Source organism: Xylocopa sonorina, chromosome 1, assembly GCF_050948175.1.
Source record: "Xylocopa sonorina isolate GNS202 chromosome 1, iyXylSono1_principal, whole genome shotgun sequence".
Lineage (NCBI taxonomy): Eukaryota > Metazoa > Arthropoda > Insecta > Hymenoptera > Apidae > Xylocopa > Xylocopa sonorina.
The window spans coordinates 2,916,417-2,940,073 of record NC_135193.1 but is presented as its reverse complement, the minus strand read 5'-3'; the positions used below and the strand labels follow the sequence as shown (position 1 = coordinate 2,940,073).

The window sequence follows — 23,657 nt, the reverse complement described above, 5'->3', positions numbered from 1 at the left end:
GGAGAATATTTCAGAACGAACAGGGGACGAAAAAAAAGAGGCGAACACGCGAAACCTTTTCACGGTAGGCCAAACCGGGGGATCCTTTCACTTTGTGTCGTTCACGTAAGAGCATTACAACCGCTCCTCTGGCTCTCCGATCGGCAATGATTTCCAAATGGCATTCACGATCCTCCGTTTCCAGTAAGCCGTAATACCGCAAATGTGGTCGATTGTGAGTGCAGATTTCCAGATGGACCGTCGTCGTGCAAGAAAGCTTCACGCAAAACTCCATGTTACGTCCGTGCATCCTTCCACCACCGACGAATTAGAAACAATATTCCGCAAACCTTTAACGACGCGCGCCGTGGATCGCAAGATGAATAGATACACGGTGAATTGACATAGTTTGTTCAAAAATTTCAATTGATATAGTAGCATAATCGATGTACGAATAAGAGATGTGGAATCGACACAACTTTCGCGGTAAGAGAACAACTGGATCGGTGCCTTAGTTAAACTTTTATGCTACAACTCTTTTCGAGAGTAGCCAAGGGAATACGTACTTTGTAAAATTATTGGTAAGCTTTATGTAAAGCTAAAATCGCAAAGCTTACTCTTTCCAATCTCTGAATGAAAAGTTAGAATTAAAGAGTTTACTTTACCCGAGGTACGTAGAACGAATACTATTTTAAAGAATCTGGAACACGCTAGAAGATTTCGCAATTTTCTTTAAAATAAATTTCCAATGGGATTCTTAGGGGCAGATTTCGACTTTGCACCGTTGAAAATATTAAGCCACCAAGTGGTAATATAAATTGCAGATCCAAACTGTAAATAGAAATATCCCGTAAACGAGGTGAATGAAAGTAAGAATATATTTGAATACGAGTGAATGCACATTGAAATCTGACGCCTTAAGATCGATGCGTTTACCCTATAGAAATAGACAGGTAACACCGTGTCCCGAAGGGTTCACGGGGCGCGATGCGGCGTCGCCGTATTAGAATTTAAAAGCGTCTCGTTGACGTGACTCCTACCCTTCTGGCTTTCAACGTCGCCGATAACGATCGACATTAATTAAAGTAATCGTCTTAGCGATGGGAGCGCACAGGTTTCGCCAAGAATAAATAATTTATGAGAGCCCCGGCGAGGTATCGAGCGAAAGGCGAACGATGAAGGACAAAGGGGAGGCCGTTACGGAATACATATTTATTCACCTAACGGGCGTACATTTTTTTGCATAATGTACGCCAAGTGCATCGACGCTGGAACTCTACGAACTGTGGCTCCTAAAGAAGAAATACGGCTATGCAAGTTCCACGGTAGGGCGAACTTTATTGAATATTGAAATTCTAATCAGATGCTAATGGCGATTCAGTTAGTGGACACTGTACGTCGATCTCGAATTTTATAATATTTCCCTCTAGACTAACAGGGACCGGATGTAAACTTATACTGTAAGTGAAACGACTTGAATCTACCGCGTGGTTCTCAGCTTGATAGCGGTTTCGTGAGGGCGATCTCTCGATTTCTACGATTCTTATTCGTTTCATACGTAAATTTCTACGATTGTTATTCGTTTCATATATTATATGATACACATAAAACAAACAACATTTAAACCTATTATATTGTCTTACGTTCTCTTATTCCGATCGCATTATTCCATTCCGTCCTCGACCATAAGGGCTCTTCAAATTTGTCGTGAGGTAGTACTTACCACTCCTAAAAGTACGCAATAATAATTATACGAAAGCGAGTTTACGAAAAATGGAATCAGAAATTGAAAAAGATTCTACTAACGCATTCGTTGGCGTGGCAAAGCCCATTACAACTTCTTCGTTGTTATTGCATGCTCCTGAGATATACTTCAAAGTAGAACTACACTTGAGACCAATGAAAGCGTTGGGATTTTTAACCGATTCCGCGTAGTATTTATACGACATGACATGACTGCATACATCTGTGTAATTTGCATAAGAATTAAACAAACACTTCCCGTTTCCTGTTTGCCCAATATTACCGTAGAACTAACGCGAATTAACGGAAAATTCTAAAGCTGGAAAGTGACAAAATACATACCTGTAACCACACCGTTTTGCCGACAGTTAGGCTGTCGTCTGTATCCGAAATTCGGGAAAAAATTCGCGTTGCCTTTTGTCGTAGCTGAACCAAGAAGCAGCCTATCAGTGTGTATAACATCTACAAACTCGGCGTCAGACGTTTTTAAAGCAGAAATAATAAAGTAGAACATGGGACCCGCTGGATCCAAACCTGCAAAACAGATTTCAGTTCCGTCAGAAGCTTCTTGAGTATAGACACTTTAAAGTTATACATATTCTGAATACCTGTTATCCTAGAGATCTTCACCTTGGTGTTACGTCCTGCAAATCCAGCGACATGACTGCCCAACGAAAATCCAATTAGATGTATTTTTTGTGGGCTTATACCAGCATCCATCATATCATTCACAGCTTTAGCCACGGCGTTACCTACTCTACTGAGCAATACCGTTGAGATTGGGTAAATCCAATTGGCAATACTTTCGTAATCGATTGCAAGAATGTTGTGGTTGGTGTTCTCTAAATACGCTACGATAGGAATATATTCTATACCTTGAATATGTTAAGAATAAACTATTCAATTTTAGAAATTAAATTATAATTTACCATTCGTTATAATTTGTACACCTATGTTCGATATGTTTCCTTGATAACCGTGAATGTAGATTGTTACCTTTTCATTCATGTCCATTCTGGGCACCAGTTGAGCTGCATTCGTTATATCTTCATCAATGAAAGAACCATTTCTGCAAAGAAATAGTACATTCATGTACATTCATAGCAACATGTAAAATGAAAACATTTCTACACGACTATATGTATAGTAAGAACGTAGTTACCTGTTGTACAAACGAATGAAGATGCTTTCAACTGTAAAGAAAAGAGTTTCGCAAGTAAGTCACTGATAATTATCATTTCTAAAAAATAATAATGTAACGTAACACTAACTCTTTTAGTATTTGTAAAGGCTTTAAGGAACTCACCTGTCAGCAAATTGGTGGCCAGGACCAAAAAAATAAAAACACCAAATTTGATCATGTTGATAGATAAGAGATATTTCCAATCGTTACTATCTTATCGTTGATCTGCAAACATCTCCCACAAAACTATTACTTTGTGCACTATATCGATAATGGTACAGTGTTTAGAGTACTTCTTCGAAAACATGTCAGTGATGAAAATAACTCTGGAACTATTATATAGTAGCTGCGGTATAGGATTTATAATCTACAACACAACAATTACATAAAAGGCTAAAAGATCGAAAAAAATCCGCTCAGAATATCTGTTCAAGGATAGGTACATACGTATGTAGTAGTTGGATTAAAAAACGCAATAAATTAATGGGTGTGCGCGATTCTATCTTTGAACGTAATAGATAACTTAACACAACATTTTTCTGCGCGATGAAATATGAGGAAAATGCAATGCCAAACGAGGACAGATGAAGAAGGCTTAACGTTGCAAAATTATATTTTTCACACATATATTGCGCAGTCTGTTTTTTCCGCCGTTTAATCACCATTTTCCTTCTTGACTTTGTAAACTTAATTCTTTCCGCATTCTTGTTTTCATCGATTTCTTCAATGATTTTCAAACTCTTTTTTTCTCCTTCTGGAAGCCCCCTAATAAATCACATAGCTAATCTGCTTATCGTATTTCTCTTCATATAATTTTTATTTTTAATACTTAAAATATAATTCAATCGGATATAAAAAGTGTATAAAAAGCATATGTAATATATGTATCATAATATATAATACCACGCGTATTTAATAGTCACACATATATGTATATATAAGGATAGGACGAAAGTGGTTACGTCCGTTCCGAATTTCAATATGCGGTAACCCGCCGTAGAGATCATCATGCGGTTAGTGTTTATAAAGTATTATAATTAGATTAAATAACAAAAGAAGGAAAAACCAAATATCGAAATTAAGTTTTATTAACAAGTAATAACAAGATTAATACGTGCAATAAAACGGTAAGACGGTTGCGTTAAACAATGTTTTAAAAATGCGGCATTACTCCCTCGGCGACTACGAAAAGGGACGGTATAACCTTGATTCGCATTAAGCGAAAGAGGATTTTTAAATAATAGTATAAAAGACTTAGTAATTAATTACTATTTTCTATAAAAATAGCTTTCAAACATTATAATGTTTCAATAATATGTATATAAATGTAAGAATTCATGATTTTTGAACGATGAAGTATCGTATGCGTTCGATTTGAAGTTGGCTGGATACAGTCATCGAGATTAATCGACGCGCGCAACACGTATTTAAAATGTTCAGTTTAATAATGGACGAACGGGCGCGTACATTGTGTTACGTTGTGTGAATTGTGAATATTTGAATATTTTGTGTAAAAAGAAGTGCATTTTTCTCCTGATGTGCATAATATTAGTGTTCAGTGTTCAGTGTTGTGCTCCTACAAACATGTGGAATTGGGAATATAATAAATCTACATCAATTTGGGAATTTTATAAATCTACATCGAGCATGGATAACGCGAGTAGCCAATTCGATGGATGGAATGAAAATCCCGTAAGTGAAACATGTATAAATTACTTTTATTATTATTTATTTTTAACGGATAAGACATTCTTTGACATTTGTCATTACTTTAAGTAACAATTTTACGTCTTTTATCTACCCCCATGTGTTGATCACACTTAAGATGATAGTTCGCAAACATTTAACTACGCGGATAAAATAATCCATTTCTCAAATATTTTACTTGACAACATACAAGTAAATTTCAATTTGTAAAATTTAGACGTTTTTAACACTTGATAAAAATGGAAGCATAACTTCCACTGAAGTTGACATGCATGTGTGTCAAAGACAAATGAGTTGTCTAATATAGGATTATTGAAGTTATCTTAAATAAAATAAATAATAAAATATATATATATATATATATATATATATATGTCTAATATAATCACATAATATTTTTAATACTTAAAAACTTTGGAAGCTTTCAAATTTGGTAATTAAGTAAACATCAAAAACTTTGTAACATTACGAACATCACTATTCGCATAGAATTGATTTTAAAGTTTCCAAAGTTTCAAAATTTCGATACGCTATCAAACCATTACTGTTTGAGAACTTCATGGATGTAGGTAAATAGTTTACATCTATGTAATCAGAATTAGAATTCTTTATAAAACTTTGGAATTCAATAATTCCACCATCTAAAGAACGTAACAAAGCTTGCGGTCCACATGTGTCCCACTTGTATGTGGAGCCTTTAGATAAAATGTAAGCATCGACTTGCCCAAGAGCAACGCTTAATATTTTATAACCAGCCCCAGCTGCTTCTACTAAAGTAAAACCAGCATCTAGAAGCTTAGACTTCACATTCTCATCTTCAACTCTACTGAGTACAATTATCTTTTTGTTGTTAGATTCTTTCACTATGGAACATTTTCTAACATTGTTTTCCACATATCCCCAATAGCAGTTGCCCTTCCATCTATTAAATTAATCGTAGAGTTTATTTCAATATCAACGTGCATATGAAAGTTATACACACTTTCATTTACTTACAATGAATCAGCATTTGTATAAAAAGGTTGATTAATCACTCCAACAATTGGTGTACCTGTGCTTTTCAAATACACCCCAATTAAAACAGTGACACACCGTAAACCACTGATATGCACACCAGTAGCATCATCCACCTTTTCACCTCCGTTTATATAATCCGCTGTAGAATCTATAAAAGTTCCACGAATTGCTCCTCAGCTTTATTAAGCTATAAAAGAAATAGGAATCTTGACAAATCTGATGAATTTAAATATAATATCAAAAAGTGTAATTATTACTATATAGTACAATGTACAAATAAAAGGAAAGAAAGAAAAAGAAAACAATATTCAAAGCAAAAATAGAAAATCACCATAGTTAAAAAAATGATAAACTTTTAAGTATTGACCAAAAAGTCTTTTAGTACTTAAAAGGTTGAAATAAAAAAAAGACTTTCATAAGCGAGACTTGTTTCTAAATCTTATTAAAAAAATATAAGAGAACTCTTTGGTCAACCCGATAGTAAAAAATTAAATATGTAAAAACAAAGATATTTACCATATAAATTTCCCAGACATTGTTTCAATATAAATAACAATATTAATACATTATATTTCATATCTGTTATACATAAAGTAAATCTTTACTTTAAAGCATTTAGAAATGATACCATCGTGTTTCTTACCAATTGGATCTATCCATATACCAAGATCACGAATGTCAATATCAAAATCATCAGGTAGCTCTGCCACCATTGGAATATCTGAGAATTGGACATCCTTGTGAACTTCTATAGCCAATAATTCCGCAGTTGCGATATCGCTACCCATCACCTTAGCTAATAGTTTGGCAGTTTCTTCGGTAGTAGAACATACTTCTACCACTATAGTTTCACCCATAGCATTACTGAAAATGTTATTTTCTTCTCCCTGTACTACCTCAACCAATTCTGGAAACTAATTTCCTATAAATCATAATACATGGAGACCATAGGGAATAAACATGATAAATCCATTTTTTATTGATTCTCTGATGTTTTGATAATATGGTTTTCACTCAAAACATTTAGAACTTCAAAATTATTCCTCTGTGCGCGTACAAAATGGAATTTATCATATTTCTCTTCCATAATATGTTCATATAACCTACATATATTTCTTGTAGATAGTATCGGTTACACATACTGATTAATAGACTATTGATAGATAAATATTTTCAATCAGAGAAAGAGAATATCAATTTTTAGTGGCTTACCTCTAACCCTATGTCGTGTTTAATTGTTTCTTGTATAAGAACGTCTGCCAAAGTTTTGAAGTCCTGAAAGAATCGTGGATTCTTTTCTTCGTCTGACTTCTCTTGCACAAGTATTTTGAATAGAGCATCATTGTGCCTGCAAGCTCTTGCAATATTTGCTGCTTTTTCTGCTACTTTGAGTAGGATTGACAGTAGTCTGCTTCCGTTTTTCATTTTGTAATAATTAGTGATCTTTCGAATTCCCAATAACTATAACATTAATTACTTATTAATAACAACAATCCTTAATTAAGGATTAAAAACAATTCGGAGAGATTATCTCAAAAGATTAAAAAAATGTAAATAGTTACACTGAATGTATCGAAGAGTGATTTGGCGGGAATCCGTGTAAGTTCTACTTCCTTTTGTTCTTGTACGTGAAACGTAACAGCCGATACAAAGATGTTTGTAACGCTAATTAAGAATACAGGGATAGCTGAATAATTATTCATGCATTATAATTTGCGAGTGACGCATGCATCTTTTTATTCTACTAAATTCAATATAATGTCAATGAATCATAACAAAATAATTGCATACAATTAATTATTTTTCGTTAAGCGTAACCGTATTAAATACATTTAGCATTATATTATTTCATTGTACAAAAAATTAATTTACTGTATAACATATTAAATTTCTTATAAACATGGTTACATCGTGTTCGCATCGCGATCGTTCGATCTCCATGAAGGAAACCAATAAACTACTATATCATTTAATAAAATATTTAAGAATCGAAGAGAGAACAAAACAAATTTTTACATTCACTAGTTTTTGTGAAAATGTGTCACTTATTTAAATTATACATGAATTTTTACTTTATGTGCAGTAACGATTCCATTTCTAAATAAATATAACCTGTATCTTCTAGCTATCTATAGTATACGTAATCTGTGATAGAACAAAATCTTCTAATCGTAACAGTGCATTTTAGTCATATAATTATTTACTATTTTTACAAAAGTGTTCATTTCTTTAAGTTATTAAATTAATAAGAAATAACTTAAAGGTACATTTACGGTTGCAGACAACTTTTGTGCAAAATACAAATACTTGTTAATAAAGTTCGATTTTTGTGTAATTGAAAAATGACAGCAATCCTGGGTGCTGGAATGTCAGGTTTATCAGCTGCATATTATGCACTTGGAACATCAAAATTAGCTCCACTAGTTGTATTCGAAGCTACAAATCGTGTAGGTGGTTGGGTGCGTTCTATAAAACAGCCTGATGGAACAATATTTGAGAAAGGTCCACGCATTATTAGAATCAGCGCACAAAATATACTACCTTTAATAGAAGAATTAGATTTATCATGTAAAATTATTCCTATTAAGATGCATCATGCCGCCGTTAAAAATCGATATGTTTATGCTGATAATGCATTGCATTCTGTACCTAATAGCTTGAAGAGTATTTTTACCAAAAATACATTATTAAATCGTTCTATGATTAGTGTCCTCTGGAAGGATTTCAGAGCACCAAAAGCTTCTAAAGACGATGAAAGTGTATACAGTTTTGTAGAAAGAAGATTTGGCAAAGATATGGCTGAAAAAATGGCAGCCCCAGTTTTCTGTGGAATTTGTGGTGGTGATATACATATGTTAAGTGCAAAATCTTTTATGCCAAAATTAGTTGAATTTGAACAAAAGCATGGTAGCATATTCATAGGTTCTATACGAGAAATGCCAAATAAAATAAAGGAAATAAAATCTATGAACACTGGGACAATTGCAAATTCTTATTTAGTACAAAGAGCTAAAAGGGAGGTATGGCGTATGTGGGGCCTCAAAGGAGGTTTTGAACAATTACCTCAAGCATTAGCTGAAAATATAGCTAAGCGCGGAGTAAATATAAAGATGGAAAGTAATTGTGAACAAATTGTATTTAATAAAAATTCTGTGGAACTGACTGTAAATGGAAAAGTTGAGGAATATTCTCGTATTATATCAGGCTTACCTGCAAAGAGTTTAGCTAATCTAGTTCAAAAGCAACATCCAGAATTATCCAAAGAATTGCTCGGTATACCCACTGTAACAATAGCTGTGGTTAATCTCCAATTTTCTGGAAATGTTTTACCTGTAAAAGCCTTTGGAGTTCTTGTTCCACCTAAGGAAGAAATTCCAATTCTAGGTGTGACATTTGATTCGTGTGTTCTTCCCCAAAACTCTAATAGGACTGTACGTATAAATATAAATATTTATTACCTATTTATATTTGTTACAATTTTAACGTTTTTTATTCCAAATAATATAAAAAAAAAGTCTAGTCTTGTAATGACACAAAATGATTTTTAAAATCTACGTAATTTACAAGTATACAACAGACTAGAAAAAGTTCTTAATATTAAATATATACAATTTGTTAAATCCAGGTACTGACAGTTATGATGGGTGGGGCATGGTTTGAAAAATACTTTGGTGAATGTTCATCTGAAGAACATTTAAAAACTGTGGCGACCGAATATGCAACTAAAATTTTACAGATTCACGAAAATCCCACGGCATCTAATGTCTCCATTTTGAGGAATTGTATTCCACAATATACAATAGGTCACGCACAACGCTTAAACTGCATCCACGATTATATTTCTGCACATAAAATTCCTTTAGGGCTGTGTGGCTCTTCATACCGCGGTCTAGGAGTCGTTGATGTTATTCTGTCAGCAAAAGAGGCTGTTTCTAATATCAATTTACCATAATTTTATAAAACTGAAACTTTAAGGAAGCTTTACTAGCCAATTGCCAACATTTTTTCTAATTTGAAGACAAAATAATATACATGCAAAAAATAATGATTTTAAACATGCATTATTCAATGTTCATGCTACATAATAAAAACATAAAGAATTGTCTATTAAATACAAAAGATAATAATTGAGAAATATATCTTTCATTTGTTGGAACATGACAACTTAAATATCACAATTCCCTGAAAAATAGTTTTATATTATCACTCAAGTCTCATGGAAATTTTCATTACTATAAAATAAAATATGTATAAACAAACATTTTTATTATTTACATTATAAAGCTGTAAATTATAATTTATAAAATAAAATATAAGATAAATAACGATATTAATTTTTGTTTTACATTCTATTTTTCTACACATAAATACCATACTACAAATACTACAAAATAAAAAGAAGTAACATTATTTAAATAATTATTACTCTATGATACAATTAAGTATTACTATTTATAGAATCCTACTAATATGTTTCTGTACATGTCTTTCTTTCTATAACAAAAAGAACTGAGCAAACTTAAATACATCATAATCTTTTTAATATATCTAGACTATGTAGACAAGCAAGCATGAAGTATCATAAAAATGCAGCACGCAAGCACATAGCATTCCATACTTGTAAATGAATCAAAAGTGTGCAATTACTAAAATGCAATACTTTATAGTATTACATAATCTTAACATAATTATGTAAAAATAACTTATTTATTTTTGAATAAATGTTAGTTAATTTTTATTAAGTTGTGAAGGCAACTCTTCTTTTAAAAAAAGGAAGCTTGCAAATAATGAAGAAATTAATGCAAATTTTTAATAAAATAATAAATTCAAGCACATTAAAGATTTGTTGCTGTATGCTTGAATATTGGTAGTGTCAAATGAAGTTACTGATTGACAGTACCTGCATATTTAACTTCATCGAATGCTTTTCTAGCTTTCTTTAATTCTTCGTTCATTGTCAGGAGATCCTTGACCCTTGCATATTTTCTCGGGTCTTTTCTAACTGCGAAACAAAATCTTCATGAAGTTGAAGAAACGGGTGAAATTAATTTAAGCAAAATCTATGTTACTATTATTTAAGATCACCTAGGAATACAATATCCTCTACTTGTACACGACCTGTACGACCGATTTCCATAGCTCTGTGCGTCATTTCAGTGATAAATTCAATAACCAGATCTTCTAATAAATCCACACTCTCTGTGTAAGGATTTTGATCATCCCCAAAACCATACATCATGCAGCGTAATTCCTTCGAAAATAATCGTTTTCTACCTCCAGGTAAAGTTCCGCCGATCGGAATTTCTGCCTCCTCATCTTCGAACTATGAAAATTAAATATTCTTTTATAATTTTCGCTAATGGTTTTTCTTTTTCAATGAACGTTTAGCATTCCATACATATATAAACTAAAAAGAAATCAATTTTAGATACGTTTACGAAGTAAACATAACCATGACTAGAGTTTTTGTCAAAAATGACGCTGCAAATATTGGGTTTACATCGTATTAAAAAAATTTTATCGGATAGTGTTGTACAAACCTGTTCGAAAGCTTCTTCTGTAGTCATAGTTTCATATAATTTTACGTATATCTATGAAACTTGAAAATATTCTGCTGTTCTGTTGCTTCGCTCAATGACCGGACGCAAACAAACAACACGCTTGACATTTAAGCGACCACGAGCGTACAGTGAGCAACTGGCTTTAGTAGTAACCGAGTGTTGAAAGTGAAACAGAGAATTGTGAAGTGTTGTGTCTAAAAATTTTAAGTTTTAGGAAATAGTTTCGACAAGATTGTGTCCCCAGTGGTTCCTACCCCAAAAACTTAGAAAGAAACCAATCGTTTATGTAAGGAACAACGAAAGAAATGGCAAGAGGAGAGGTTAGCAGAAAAGTTCAAGAGAGGAGAGGTCAAGAAAGAATTGCAAACAGACCCAAAACTTATCGAAAAGTATTTCGAGAGAAAAGACATTTCGACTGTGAGCATCGCAGTTCCTGGTTCGATCTTAGACAATTCCTAGTCCCTGGAATTACGAACATATCTAGCAAGACAAATAGCATGTGCGTCGCATATTTGCAAAATAGATGAAATCGTCGTTTTCGATGATAAAGCTGAAGTAATGGAGATTGAGAAGAAAAGGACAGTGAAAGACAGTGAAGATACACAAAGATCAACCAAACCCAAAAAAGTTGAAAGGATTTGTCGTACCACCTGATGTTTCAAGATCAGACACTGGTATAGTACACTGGTATGGTATATTGGGGATATAGTGTTAAATTAGCCAAAATCTGTAATGTAAAAATATATATCTAAGTGCAACATATCAATTTTATGCTTAGAAGATAATTTTTCCTTTCCTATTTTCGGCTGTTGCGTAATACATATTTTTCTGTGTCTCTTAAAATTTTGATAACTTGTGTTTGGTCAGAAGAACTTAGACAGCTGTTCCAAAACAATTGTGTTTGCACCAGCCTAAAAAATCACATATATACTTAGTTTTGTTTTACTTTAAACATAAAATTTAATTCAAATATATATTTTTGCATATATTTCTCCATCATTGAATACATGAATTGTTGACCACCAAAATCTGGTTCTACTGTCATAATTAGTATCATATCTGATAGATCAATATATTTTACAACTATATTCACTGGCAACAGTAATAATGAAGAAGGAAGGAGGAGCAATTACGAGCGTGTATAATTAGAGGATCTCGATCGAACTTGAGACCACTTTACGGCGAGTCCGAGCGTGAGCAGTCTTAACTCTTCTTTTCATCCTTCTTTCATCCTCTTTTTTTTTATTCTGTTGTGGGAGAAGGAAAAATCTCTGGGTTTCAAACTGCTTCTTTTCGAATTGTCGGTTTCTCGAGCTCCGTGAAAAATGGATATCGAGAGCCATACGACAATATTCTTAAAAGCGATGCGAAATAAAGACGACAGAAAGAAATCGATAGCTTCTATAATATATTTGTATAAATTTAATTATTGTGTAAGTTATTTGTCTCTCTTATTTCAAGTAAAATTCTGTGAAGGTTTTTTAACGGTGTGAAATTCACGTTAATAATCTAAAAAATAATAGCTGAGCCGTCATTAACGAAGTGGAGTTAATTGTAATGGAAAATGTAGTGGAAAATTGGATAAAATGAGTCGGGTTTATAAAAAAGAAAAAAAGAATTGAGGTTGGGGGTTACTTTGATGATATTGCGTTTCATAATTAACATCATAAATTAGACTCCATATCGAAATACAAAAACCTGAAATATCTCGAATAGTTCTCGTTTTATTTTGATTTAAACAAACTAACTTCAATTTTGATAACTCAGTAAATGTAAATATAGAAAGATTGAAGGGTAATAAAACAAAATGAAATTAAGTGCTTTCGAAAGAAACTTACATTATAATAAGAACATCTTAAGGCATTACAGCAATTAATTTCCCACAAAATGTTATAGCACCTTCATTCTTCGAGCCCTTCAATTACCAGAGACGCATCCATCAGCCTTGCTAATTAAAGTTCCACAAAGCCAAGAAATTGTCGATACCAACTACACGATTACACGATCGTCGAGTAAGCGTTCGATGTCAATTACATTTGCCACCCTTTAAACGAAAGAAGGGAAGTCGATCGTTGGCAGGCATCCTTGAAAGCGATCGAGCATGAAGACGACGAGCAGTTCTTCATCGGAGCAGGCCCCATTATCAGCGATGAGACCAACAATGTTACGAATCCCTCGAACTGCACACGACTACGGTGGTATTCTCGAAAGTTCATGCGGTTTTAAATAGAAACGTTTCCAGGAACCACGGAACAACCACTCGAGTCGGCGGAGGGAGGACGGGAAAAAAGCTATCGACCACATGGTTCACCGAAAGCAAAATCGTTCTAACAAACAGCTATCCAGATGATCAACAGATCTCTTTGCTCATTAACGCAAACAACCAAGCAGCTACCATCCACTGCTTCGAGTTTCAACGCCAACGAACGAGACACGCAAATGGCTGCAGAGAATTACGTTTTAATCGGGGGTGACATATGAATGTTTACGCTGGAATCCAAATTTCTGAATGAAACTTCATATTTACGATACAAATTCTATTCGAGACGTATCTAAATTCTATATTTTCTCTGTTCCAGGTGTTTAACCCTTCTTCGGACGGGATAGAAGGCCAGAAAGCCTTCGAACTAGAGAGAATCAGCGTTGCACCCTCGTCATCTGTCGCCTGCGGGAATATTGATTTCTTCGTCGCCGTTTTAACCATTTTCACACTGAACGAGGATCGTTCCTTGTCGTCACTCCAACGCGTACGCGGAGTCGCGTGCAGAAGACGCGCGTAGTGTGCCATTCAAATTCATCACTATTTGTATACATCATGGATTATGTCGAATCGTTTAAACAGACCCCTGAACTTCCACCGTCGCATATATCTTTTTAACCAAGGAACAATCAATTAGCTTCCGACTACACTTTCTCTCTATGGAAATAATCAAGATAACTCGCATATCCGTATTACTGAGTAGATTATTAATACTAAACCAACTGATTCGCGTGAAAATAGTTACAAAAAAGGAATAAAGATGGGACACAATTAGGGGGAATACGAGAACATGTAATAAGTTACATTACAACATCCTACGGCGAACGAACGGCGAACTAGCGGCGAACGCAAAAATGAATTTAAACTATTTCTTAGTCCCTAATTATTCGATTTTTTGCAATCCAATTTAAAGTTTCAAAAATCCTGAATAGGATTTGCAAAAGACACAGCACCAGTGCTACTCACCATTAAACAATAATTTAGAGCACAAGAAAGCTTCTGATATTAAATCTAGCCTATAATTTACTCCAAAATGTTATAAAATTTCTTATCATCTACTATTGATATTTGTAATTAATTATTGTATGTAAAAGTTAATTTCTGGTACGGAAATAAGATTAATTTATTTCTAAATAATTAATACGTTGATTAATACTCATGTAGTAATACATTTTCGTCTATGATTTAAGGGAAATTAATCATATATGGATAAATAAGATTATCAACTCTTATCTACTGATGATAAAAAACTTAATCATATGTAGATATATACCCAGGCAACCAGCGATTGGCACGCCAGTGACACCGGGTGGAACGAAGCATTGTGCTAGCACGGTGCTGCCACTCAGTTCTCGTAACAGCACAGAGCTAGGCACTGGGGCGACACGCGTGTTACGGCACTATCAAAGCACCGTGAATAGCACAGGGGCGACACGGCAGTGCAAATGACACTATCAGCTTACCATAGTGACACGCGTGGCAGTGGCGTAGACTGATATATACTAATGGAGAAGCTGTTTCCATAAAAATTATAAACGAATATTAAAAATGACTAAACTAAGCAATTTATTTATTTCGATTCGAAAATAGATATCGATTCTGTCAGTACTCGTATGTGGATATTTGAACTCTGATGTATTTAATTTGTACGGAAAAGCAGGTTCCCCATTAACAAATGTGACGCCTATGCCAATGCAGAAAAAATTTTTGAATGGAACGATGACACGCGTGTCACGCTGGTGCTGGCGCAGTGTCATTCGCACGCGTGTTACGCTGGTGACTAGAACGTGTCGGCTCTGCGTGTCGACATTTTAGCTAACGAATGCGGTCACAGATGGCTACGGATTTGCTGACACCACTCGGAAGTGTCGCCACAGTGCCGGTATGGTGTCGCTACCATCTTATCTTGTGTTGTATGGGTACATTTCTAAAGTCATATCTATTGATGATAACGTGTGCACTGCATACCTACTGATATTAAGATTAAGGATTTGTTGGTTTCATTAAAAAATAGCAGCTACTTTCATGAGGCAATAATATATAATTTTTTTAACCTAATTGGACGTTAAAAATTTCTCCAAAATGTAATACAAAATCGATCTACAATAAAATAGAATTACACGATAAGTATGCCGAAACACCTAAAAAGAAAACCTAAGAAACGAAAAGCAAGGTATATCGATCCCGTGAAGGAAGAAGAACAAGCTAAAAGAATAGCAGCGATACAAGAGAAACGACAACGAATCATTGATGAAGTACAGCTTTCAATAAGGAGGCGAAGAAAAGACAAATTAGATATACAAAATGCTCGTTTCGAGAAGGAAGCACGACTCCGACAAAAGGAAATTAGGGATGCTGAGAAAACAGGGAGTGAAAGGACCATGCTACAGGTTCCGATCCAACAACTTGAATTGTTCCATCAACCTTATTGTCTTAGATTTTATTTCACTATTACTGTATAGTCTCCTCATCCGTTTAATAAGTTTTTAATTTTTCGTACACGACATCGTAGATTCGCGAGGACTTGAGCAAGATCGTCGAAACAGGTATAAAGTGTGTGTACACATCGGTGATTATACCGAACAAAATTAAATTCGATGGCAAATCGATTCTGTCGATTAAAGGTGTGAAGTATAAATTGAAAAATAATTTGCATATCGTGGGCTGGGGGAAGGAAGCGGTTACGATGAGTTCGGCGTTCGAACGAATCGTTGGTAAACAATTAAAAAAGGGGTGGATGGTGGTGCCTCGGAAATCGATTTTTATGATGTGGAGCTTCCCCGAAGCGTTCCCGCCCTTGGACAGTCGGATTTCTTACGTCGAAGCTGGTTCCGATGGACAGCCGGACGAGAAATCCGTGCTGGCCACTAGGAGAATTATAAATTATTGCAAAAAGTTAAAGAGGAGAGATTTGCTGATAGTCATGCTCTCCCAAGGGATCGACGATCTCCTTTGCCTTCCACGAGACACTATTACATTAAGAGATAAGCTCAGAGTGTTGAATAGACTGAAGGCTGCTAAAGCAACCCCTGAAGAAATAAATATTGTAAGAAACAAGCTTTCTGCTATTAGAGGTAGAGTAATTCCTGCAAAGTAGCATCAATTAGCTTCTCAGTAGCTTGATACTTTTCATCATTTCCTCTGAGGAACGTTACGCGTACTTTACTACTATTTATAATATTACTCGGGGAGCATAAAATTAACTTCAACGTAGGTGGAGACCTAGCAAGAATCTCATTCCCAGCAAGGGTCGTAACCCTAATCACGTCGGATGTTTCGGCAAAGCCAATGTCCGAACTATCGGGCGGACCATGCGTCTATGATCCGAAGGATGAAAAAGCTTTGGCGATACTGACCAAGTACAGACTGATCGACAGGGTGCCATTGAGTATCAGAGATTTAGTAGAAGAAACGATACCGTGGACCATGGCCGCCGACAAGCAACTGGACGAATACAAAAAGTACAAATTTGTCTACGAATACGTGATCGCCTGTAACGCAGACGCTATGGAGTGCATGGCCGTCGAAGTTTTTAAGTTAGGCCTGTTCCCAATGAAACTGAATTCAACTTGTTTCGGAGAGATCCAAGAGTTCGCCCGCGAATATGTTAAAATGGCGTCTTTGATGATATTGGCTGTCGAAGGAAAAATTGATAAATTGGACATGTACCAGGAAATGAAGGAAAGTTCAGTGTGCCCTCTGACCGATGACAAGGTGCAAGAGATATTTCCTGCAAAAGATAAATGGGGTTTGGGATTGTGCCTTCTATTGGGCGGTCGGCCGACTGTTAATCTCTGCTCCGAACCTGGACACGGTGGACCTAATCAGGAGCTCGCGTTATACTTTTCCGTATATTGGTATCTACGTACACAACAGTATCCAATCTTGCGCGAGTATACCGTCTGGTTCTTGGGCGGCAGCTCCTATGGGAAAGACGGCAATACGAACGCGGCCGGTGCGTTTGGTTACAAGAGCTTGAGCACCGACGTGTATCCCGAATACGAGAAAGCGAAGATGTTGTACTACGACGCCCATGCGAAGTGGTGGAAACTTAACGAGGACAAACGCTTCGAATCGAAAATAGCGGTAAACCATTCGAATTAAAAATACAGCCGCCATTTGAATCTTAAAAAGATGGAGACGCACTTCGTGTCATTTATATTTTCTTCGCAGGATGCTCGAAAAGAAATGGAGGAACTTAAGATTATCAAGAAGAAACATGCAGATATTCTACCTGGTCGTGTTTTAACTGAGAACGATACGAATGTATTGTTCTTGAACATTAACGACGAAGACGAATTATTGGAATTGAAGAGCGGCAATTATTATACGTTCACGAATGTCGGAGATCTTCATGTTATACGGATTGTCCGGTTTCAATGTAACTGTGACAGTGTCTGTCATGGGCAAGAAGAAAAAATCTGCACCGACGAGGAATGTTTGGTCTATCAATCATTATCGGCAGAGGCGCTCTTAAAATACCAATATTGTTGTCGAAGTGGTAGTCGAAAGGATTAACCATCGATCGCCTTTAATTTCGTGGTAAATTATGCCTAACTATTCGTAACAAATATCTGACGATACATACCGTGCTTTCCGCAATAAGATATTGGTTTATTTTCGAATACATTAACTTTTATTTGCTTCAAAGAGATCTTTGAGATATTTCACTAGACCTACATTTCACATCGATAAATTCGCCGATATGAACGTATAGAAAATTTGGCGTTGCGTAAAATTTCAATCAAAGCTGGGGCGCAGAATCGGAGTTCTTTCATTTAAACTTGTTGGTACGCCGGAGGCGAAATGATTTCTATTGAATGATCGGTTTTTCGAGCTCGGATGAATGGGTGGAAGGCCCGAAGAAGCTCATTTCGTCCTTCCTTGACATAATAGAGATCTTCTAGGCCAGCATGTCCCACGGGTTCAGTACCAATCCTGTTTAACAAAGCCTCGGGAATGAACTCGGCTAGCTCGGCGACATTGCCTCCGTACCAGGCTGGTTTTCAACGCGCTCTTTTTAACGTTTCGTTCTGTTTGTATTAAAAGTATCTTACTGGAGTCGACCTCTATTTCTGATTTTTTCTACAAAATAGCGTTAGATTGGTGAGAGTAGTTTCCTATGTACGCAAGTTTCAGTAGTTTCCGGATGTGAAATCTTCAAGGACCGGGCAAACCGCGAGTCGGATGGACCGAAAATGGCCAGGAAGGAAGCCTGGTTATACGTAAGATAATGGTTGCGTTCAAGGTCTTATAGGAGGGCTAGGTTCTTGAGCGACACCCAAGGGACAAATATATTATTACTAAAGGGTAGGAAATTTAGGAGCCGCGCAACCTCGATGAAGTGCAGAGACCAAAGTGAACAGAAAGATCCATAAGAGGGATGGACGCAGACAGCTTGCTAATGAAGAGAGAACGCGATCTGGAGAGAGCGAGAGGAGGAGAATAGAGGGGTTTGCACTAGCGGAGCGTGGTAGCCACATTCCTCCTTAGAGACTAGGCGTTCGTGGTTCGATGTTAATGCGTTCGACCCGGAGTTGGACGATTCTACCAAGGCGTAACATTATGACACTGTTTCATGATATACAAGAAAGATTCAGAACTTTTGCTTCTTCGATTACAAACGTTTAATATATTGCTTTATCCGATAACAATTCAACGTGTCATCGTGATACCATCTATACGATCCTCGATTACAAAATTGAAACATTTGAATGACGAATTTATATTCCATTTGTATCTACGCATCCGATCCCGTTTATTAAATGTTGTAAAAAATTCATCAAGAACTTCGCTGAAAAATAAATAAAAATTCACGTATACGAGTGGCCCGCAATTCGCTGCTATTGTAATGTATTGGATATATTGATCTCATGGTACGTGGTCCCACTTGTTCCCCAGGGTCGCATTTCGAAATGCGTTTCATCAGCCTCGCAATTTTATGATTTACTGCCTCGTTCTTCGAGAAACTACGTACACTACGGGATAAAAGAAAATGTGCATGCATGCATTCATACGATTAGCAGCAAATTGATATAATAAAAAAAAAGGGGGGGATAGGCGACACGTTTAAATATACAATTGCGTTAATTCTAGTAGGAATAATTTAATAATTGTGTGTCGACGAATAACGTCCGAAGAGGGATAAGGAAAACTGAAAACGTTGGTTCTACTCGACGGCGGCTATAAAAGCTTGATTAATTAGCCATGCCGTGTCGACAGACCTTTCGTGACGTGACCCAATCCAAGGCTCGCGACCGAATACCGACATTTCACCCTCGCTCGTACCATTTTAACGACTCTTCTGGAGCGAACAAAAATGAACGTAGGGGACTGACTGGGAATTGTGGAAAATTCTGATCGTTCTTGATCCTGGAAATTGCACGTTCTAACTAAACTGGATCATTAGCTGCCGTTGCAATGTCGAAAGAATTCGTGAACGAAGAAAACGTAGATAAATATTAAATGTATAACAAGAAATCTTTATTTTACATTTCCATTTAAGTAAGCTTAGATTTGGATTTTACTAAAATCATTAATTATAAAAATTTTTCGTTTGACCTGTTTACGCAGCAGCAGAATTCGCATGTAATTACGGTATGAAATTTATTTTTCCAATCCGATGCCGTTTCATTTACATCATTTAGTGGAAACGAATCAGTTAAGTATTATGCGTACGCATATATGCACGCACAGCCACCCTATTCGGTGCCTTATTTAAATGCCAGCGCATATGTATAGAGGCAGCGTGCCCGTAGGGACGTACGAGCAAATTGAGATTCACGCGTCTGCCGACTTCGCGAGTGAATTCGATCGATGTTTCTACTCGTAAACGTTCATTTCAGTTCTCAAACACGTGCCCAGCAACTAAAGGACGACAAATGAAATTAACGCGTACCGCTTCGGTCATCAGCGTTGCTGCCTCTATTGCCAGAAGCTGGTGACACCAGCTTTACCCCTTCAGAAATTCGAGAAAAGTATAACAAATTTCACCGCCAGTACAATTGACCGGGAGAACAAATAATTAATACTTTAGCGATCGATAATACTCTTGGATATGGAAAAAAAATATCCAATTATAATTTGAAATATTTGAAATTGAAATTTTACAGACGGTTGCAATACGTGATTAACGAAATTTATATTCGTCATAAAATTCTTCCGATACCGTAACGAATTTTAAGTGCGCTCGTACGGTTTAATTATTTATTTTATCCTTTATTCGACTGAACGCTGCAAATCGATTCGTACAATATTACATTCGCAAATGCGCAAGGAAAGCAAAATTTCGCCGCGTCGAATGCATCGCACAAAAGCAGGTAATTCATCGAGAGATACTTTATCAATTTCCACAACGGATGCAAAATAAACGAACGCTTGATTAAATTCCGTTTGTCGAAATTAGTTTACCACGCTAGGGGGCGAGGGCGGATTTCAGCCGATTAGAAATTTATCCGGGTGCAATTTTTATTTTTTGATTACTATAAATGCCTTGGAGAGAGATACGTTAGTCTCTTTCTAAAGGACAATTCGATGGAGTCTCCGGTTAGCTCCCTCTTTCACGGCAGAAAGAGATTAATCGCCGACGCAGTCACGCCTCTCGCAGTAAGTAACAGAAAATTTAGTTAGGTCGTTAGATGTCGCGTAGAGGCAAAAGTAAGCAGTTATTTAGCCGCGGCTGACGGCGGGTCTTCCCGAAAAGTTTACAAGTTTATCAGAGATATTCTAGGAGGGCCCAGAAAGAATTTTCTGATGCAAAAGTTTGAACGAGCCCTCACACTTTCCGCGGCCACTTTGTGATTCGAACTTCCCTTTCTTTCCCGTCTTTCTTCGACGGGCAACGGAACGTACCCGGTTACCACCCTCTTTGTCTTCCCGCTTCCTGTTTGCTCGTGCTCGCCACCCGGTTTTTGACCGTTCCTCCTGCTCTCTCGAACGTATAAAAGTCAAAACTCCGGTGGTACGATCGCGCGAGAAGGGAAAGAGGATCGTTCGCGTGGATCTTGATACCCCATCGCAGTCGAAAATTACTCGGGCGTCGGTTCCTCGCCGGTGGTCGGATTGCAACTGTAAATTGAGCGAAACAAAGTTACGTGCGAACAGTCCGGGACTGTTTGTTATCAATTAACTCGTGCGAAGGGAAACTCAGCGAGCGTGCAAATAGGTGGAACGACGCTGGCTGTACAGGCTTATCATTAGACCAGTTTTTAATCCAAATTTTTCCAAATTCTATTACACGATTCAGCAACCTCCGCTAGCCGGGAATATCGTTTCGCGAGAATTCGTTTCGCGCGTATAATATTCGACCGGGTATTTCTGTATCGATGACGGAAGACGCGTAGAGATATCTTGTTAGCCCAGTGCGGAAACCGAGTCGCGAAGACGACGAGTTGTCCTTCCACCCAAGAATATTACAGTATTATTGAGAATAATAAATCCCCCGAGGATGAGCCGGAATTAATTGCAGGGGCGATTGCAAGCAATTTACGACACTGATTGCAGCTGAGATGAGAACCATCTTGGGAGAACCTTTCGGACGACTGAAGAAAAGGAACGTCCCACCCCGCTGAACCAACCCCCTTTCATTCTTTCTTTCTTTCTATTCCTTCGTGCTAGCTGTCTCCCGTCTTTTTTCTTTCGCCCTTCCCTACTCCTTCGGAGCACGGATTTGAATCCACGTTTTACGGCGCAATTAATTCCCTAAGGAGAGTTGCATTTCTTGCTCCGTCGAGGCACGGGAAAGGGATTTGCAAACGGGAAGGTTCGCGAACTTTCCATAGCGGCGGCGGGGGGTTTGGCCCGGGTGTCCGATAGGAATAGGGGATAGGGGAGAAAGAAATAGCGACGAGACCGGGAACCGAACGGAAAGGCCAGAAAGGAGATAGCGAATCGCCTCTGGAACCGGAAGGATATACGAGGACTGCACTGGCATTATCGACGACCGCGAGCTACTCCTAGTTTATCCCTGTTTGTTCCGCGAACTTCATGACTTAAGGCATCGCCCCGACTCCGAAGAAATTAAATTTGTTTTCGCTTACCGGCACTTTCTATGAGACCGAACTTCATCCCTCTCGAGAGAATAACCGAACCAATTTTGTATCTAATTAGACGTAACCGCGCGCTACGATGTCAAAAATATGTAATTCGTAGCGATGGTTCATACATTTCGTATAGAATTTCTGTTCTATTTTAATTCGAAAGGGTGCCAAGCGTGTCGTCCCGCTTTTCGTAAATTCATTCGAAAATATTTTGTTTATACGCTGGGAAGAACGGATACGTGGAAACCGTGGCGCGAACGTGTTTAAATTATTGAATCACATTTACTTGAAGTATCTCTGCCGTTTCCTCCACCGGTGAAAACATCATTCACAAGGGAGTCGCGAGCGACGATGCCAGCGCAATTTGAATTTCAGGAGATTTTTATATCCGTGAGAATTCGAAGACACGCCGGAGACCTGTATCACGTAGCATGGATCATTCCCGCTTCTCTGGCAGCCTTTTGCCAACCTTAGTTTTACAGAGTACACGTTTGGACCGAACAAGCGCCGGTGTACCCTCCAAGACTCGTCTGCAAAGGGGCTTCTTATTCGCTTGATGCAAACCCCCATCGTTGCTGCCGCTTCTGCTGTCCGCTAGGGAAATTCGATACGAAGTCTACCTATGTATATTTGAGAATCCACCTTGGATGCCGCCAGCTAAAATAAGCCAAACTCTCTTAACCATTTCACGAATCCCCGCTTCGTTTGTTTTCTATCTATCCTCACCGCGTAATTTCACCTCGTTTAACCATCTATTTAACCACAATTTATCCGACTTATTTCTTATTCGTTTACCGTTCTACCGTGTGTCCGTATCTTGTCGTACGGATCGAGCCCTCCCGTCCAAGTTAAGGTTACACAGCTTGATCTCGTTTACTCGGAAGAAAATAATTCTATTAATAACTCTGAGTGGAAAGTCTTCGAACTCGATATCGCCGGACGATTAGCGGAAGAGTAATCACTTTTTCTAGCGCGCTCTCACGTTAACGAAGATTCCCGTTGAGCCTTCAAGAAAGTTTCCAGTTACCGTCCTGGTTAAGTAAACACATGCATCACCGTTTGCGCGAGTCTGCGTCAGGGCACATTCTTAATTAGCCGTGCTTGGGAGAAGTTCAGCCACAAATTTATCGAAGTCAGGCATATCTCTGACCCGAAACTACCAACTTCGG

At 37.1% G+C, this 23,657-nt stretch overlaps 7 protein-coding genes across 14 annotated transcripts in view; 3 read left to right on the top strand and 4 right to left on the bottom strand.

The window, feature by feature from the left end:
- The window catches only part of LOC143424938 (uncharacterized), a 322,538-nt gene that overhangs the window by 58,187 nt on the left and 240,694 nt on the right, over positions 1 to 23,657 (top strand). The window lies entirely within an intron of this gene.
- Carpa (Carbonic anhydrase-related protein A) overlaps positions 1 to 23,657 on the bottom strand; it is a 416,930-nt gene that overhangs the window by 204,360 nt on the left and 188,913 nt on the right. The gene's annotated exons all lie outside the window — the stretch shown is intronic.
- On the bottom strand, positions 1,570 to 3,172 carry LOC143422845 (pancreatic triacylglycerol lipase). The gene is made up of 7 exons (XM_076893798.1): positions 3,029 to 3,172; positions 2,885 to 2,915; positions 2,652 to 2,791; positions 2,331 to 2,573; positions 2,065 to 2,256; positions 1,786 to 1,945; positions 1,570 to 1,707 (listed from the first exon to the last, which is right to left on the bottom strand). The coding sequence occupies exons 1-7, from the start codon at positions 3,081 to 3,083 to the stop codon at positions 1,629 to 1,631; spliced, it is 900 nt and encodes a 299-aa protein (XP_076749913.1). The 5' UTR covers positions 3,084 to 3,172; the 3' UTR covers positions 1,570 to 1,628.
- Positions 4,973 to 7,232, bottom strand: Ipp (inositol polyphosphate 1-phosphatase). Of its 2 annotated transcripts, none has more exons than XM_076910753.1 (5): positions 7,192 to 7,232; positions 6,842 to 7,090; positions 6,273 to 6,543; positions 5,609 to 5,777; positions 4,973 to 5,534 (listed from the first exon to the last, which is right to left on the bottom strand). In XM_076910753.1, exons 2-5 carry the CDS (start codon positions 7,052 to 7,054, stop codon positions 5,090 to 5,092), a joined length of 1,098 nt encoding a protein of 365 aa, XP_076766868.1. In that variant the 5' UTR covers positions 7,055 to 7,090; positions 7,192 to 7,232; the 3' UTR covers positions 4,973 to 5,089. The 2 variants fall into 2 exon arrangements, with proteins under 2 accessions (XP_076766868.1, XP_076766877.1); XM_076910762.1 differs by lacking the exon at positions 4,973 to 5,534 and adding an exon at positions 6,146 to 6,208 and having other exon boundaries at positions 5,737 to 5,816.
- Ppox (protoporphyrinogen oxidase) lies at positions 7,844 to 9,781 on the top strand. Of its 3 annotated transcripts, none has more exons than XM_076893546.1 (3): positions 7,844 to 8,536; positions 8,630 to 9,060; positions 9,255 to 9,781. In XM_076893546.1, exons 1-3 carry the CDS (start codon positions 7,972 to 7,974, stop codon positions 9,579 to 9,581), a joined length of 1,323 nt encoding a protein of 440 aa, XP_076749661.1. In that variant the 5' UTR covers positions 7,844 to 7,971; the 3' UTR covers positions 9,582 to 9,781. The 3 variants fall into 3 exon arrangements, with proteins under 3 accessions (XP_076749661.1, XP_076749640.1, XP_076749651.1); XM_076893536.1 differs by having other exon boundaries at positions 7,847 to 8,551; XM_076893525.1 differs by having other exon boundaries at positions 7,844 to 9,060.
- Positions 9,060 to 11,297, bottom strand: Taf13 (TATA-box binding protein associated factor 13). 2 transcript variants are annotated; one of them, XM_076893572.1, is made up of 4 exons: positions 11,170 to 11,297; positions 10,715 to 10,952; positions 10,530 to 10,631; positions 9,060 to 9,539 (listed from the first exon to the last, which is right to left on the bottom strand). In XM_076893572.1, the coding sequence occupies exons 1-4, from the start codon at positions 11,194 to 11,196 to the stop codon at positions 9,535 to 9,537; spliced, it is 372 nt and encodes a 123-aa protein (XP_076749687.1). In that variant the 5' UTR covers positions 11,197 to 11,297; the 3' UTR covers positions 9,060 to 9,534. The 2 variants fall into 2 exon arrangements, with proteins under 2 accessions (XP_076749687.1, XP_076749675.1); XM_076893560.1 differs by lacking the exon at positions 9,060 to 9,539 and having other exon boundaries at positions 9,875 to 10,631.
- LOC143432810 (glycerate kinase) overlaps positions 15,580 to 23,657 on the top strand; it is a 31,756-nt gene continuing 23,678 nt past the window's right edge. The window contains exons 1-4 of the mRNA XM_076909750.1: positions 15,580 to 15,840; positions 15,963 to 16,524; positions 16,665 to 17,536; positions 17,624 to 17,992. Coding sequence (XP_076765865.1) covers positions 15,580 to 15,840; positions 15,963 to 16,524; positions 16,665 to 17,536; positions 17,624 to 17,968 — 2,040 coding nt within the window. The 3' untranslated portion in view covers positions 17,969 to 17,992. The remainder of the gene's footprint in view (positions 15,841 to 15,962; positions 16,525 to 16,664; positions 17,537 to 17,623; positions 17,993 to 23,657) is intronic.

Coding starts and splice junctions, on each gene's coding strand:
- Ipp (XM_076910753.1), bottom strand. CDS start 7,054: ATGAAAAACGGAAGCAGACTACTGTCAATCCTACTCAAAGTAGCAGAA. Junction 6,544..6,841: donor AACACGACATAGGGTTAGAG/GTAAGCCACTAA, acceptor ATAGGAAATTAG/TTTCCAGAATTGGTTGAGGT. Junction 5,535..5,608: donor TATACAAATGCTGATTCATT/GTAAGTAAATGA, acceptor TTAATTTAATAG/ATGGAAGGGCAACTGCTATT.
- LOC143422845 (XM_076893798.1), bottom strand. CDS start 3,083: ATGATCAAATTTGGTGTTTTTATTTTTTTGGTCCTGGCCACCAATTTG. Junction 2,916..3,028: donor GGCCACCAATTTGCTGACAG/GTGAGTTCCTTA, acceptor TTTTCTTTACAG/TTGAAAGCATCTTCATTCGT. Junction 2,574..2,651: donor TGTACAAATTATAACGAATG/GTAAATTATAAT, acceptor TTCCTATCGTAG/CGTATTTAGAGAACACCAAC.
- Ppox (XM_076893525.1), top strand. CDS start 7,972: ATGACAGCAATCCTGGGTGCTGGAATGTCAGGTTTATCAGCTGCATAT. Junction 9,061..9,254: donor CCCAAAACTCTAATAGGACT/GTACGTATAAAT, acceptor TGTTAAATCCAG/GTACTGACAGTTATGATGGG.
- Taf13 (XM_076893560.1), bottom strand. CDS start 11,196: ATGACTACAGAAGAAGCTTTCGAACAG. Junction 10,953..11,169: donor CAGAAGAAGCTTTCGAACAG/GTTTGTACAACA, acceptor TAATTTTCATAG/TTCGAAGATGAGGAGGCAGA. Junction 10,632..10,714: donor AGAGGATATTGTATTCCTAG/GTGATCTTAAAT, acceptor TTTGTTTCGCAG/TTAGAAAAGACCCGAGAAAA.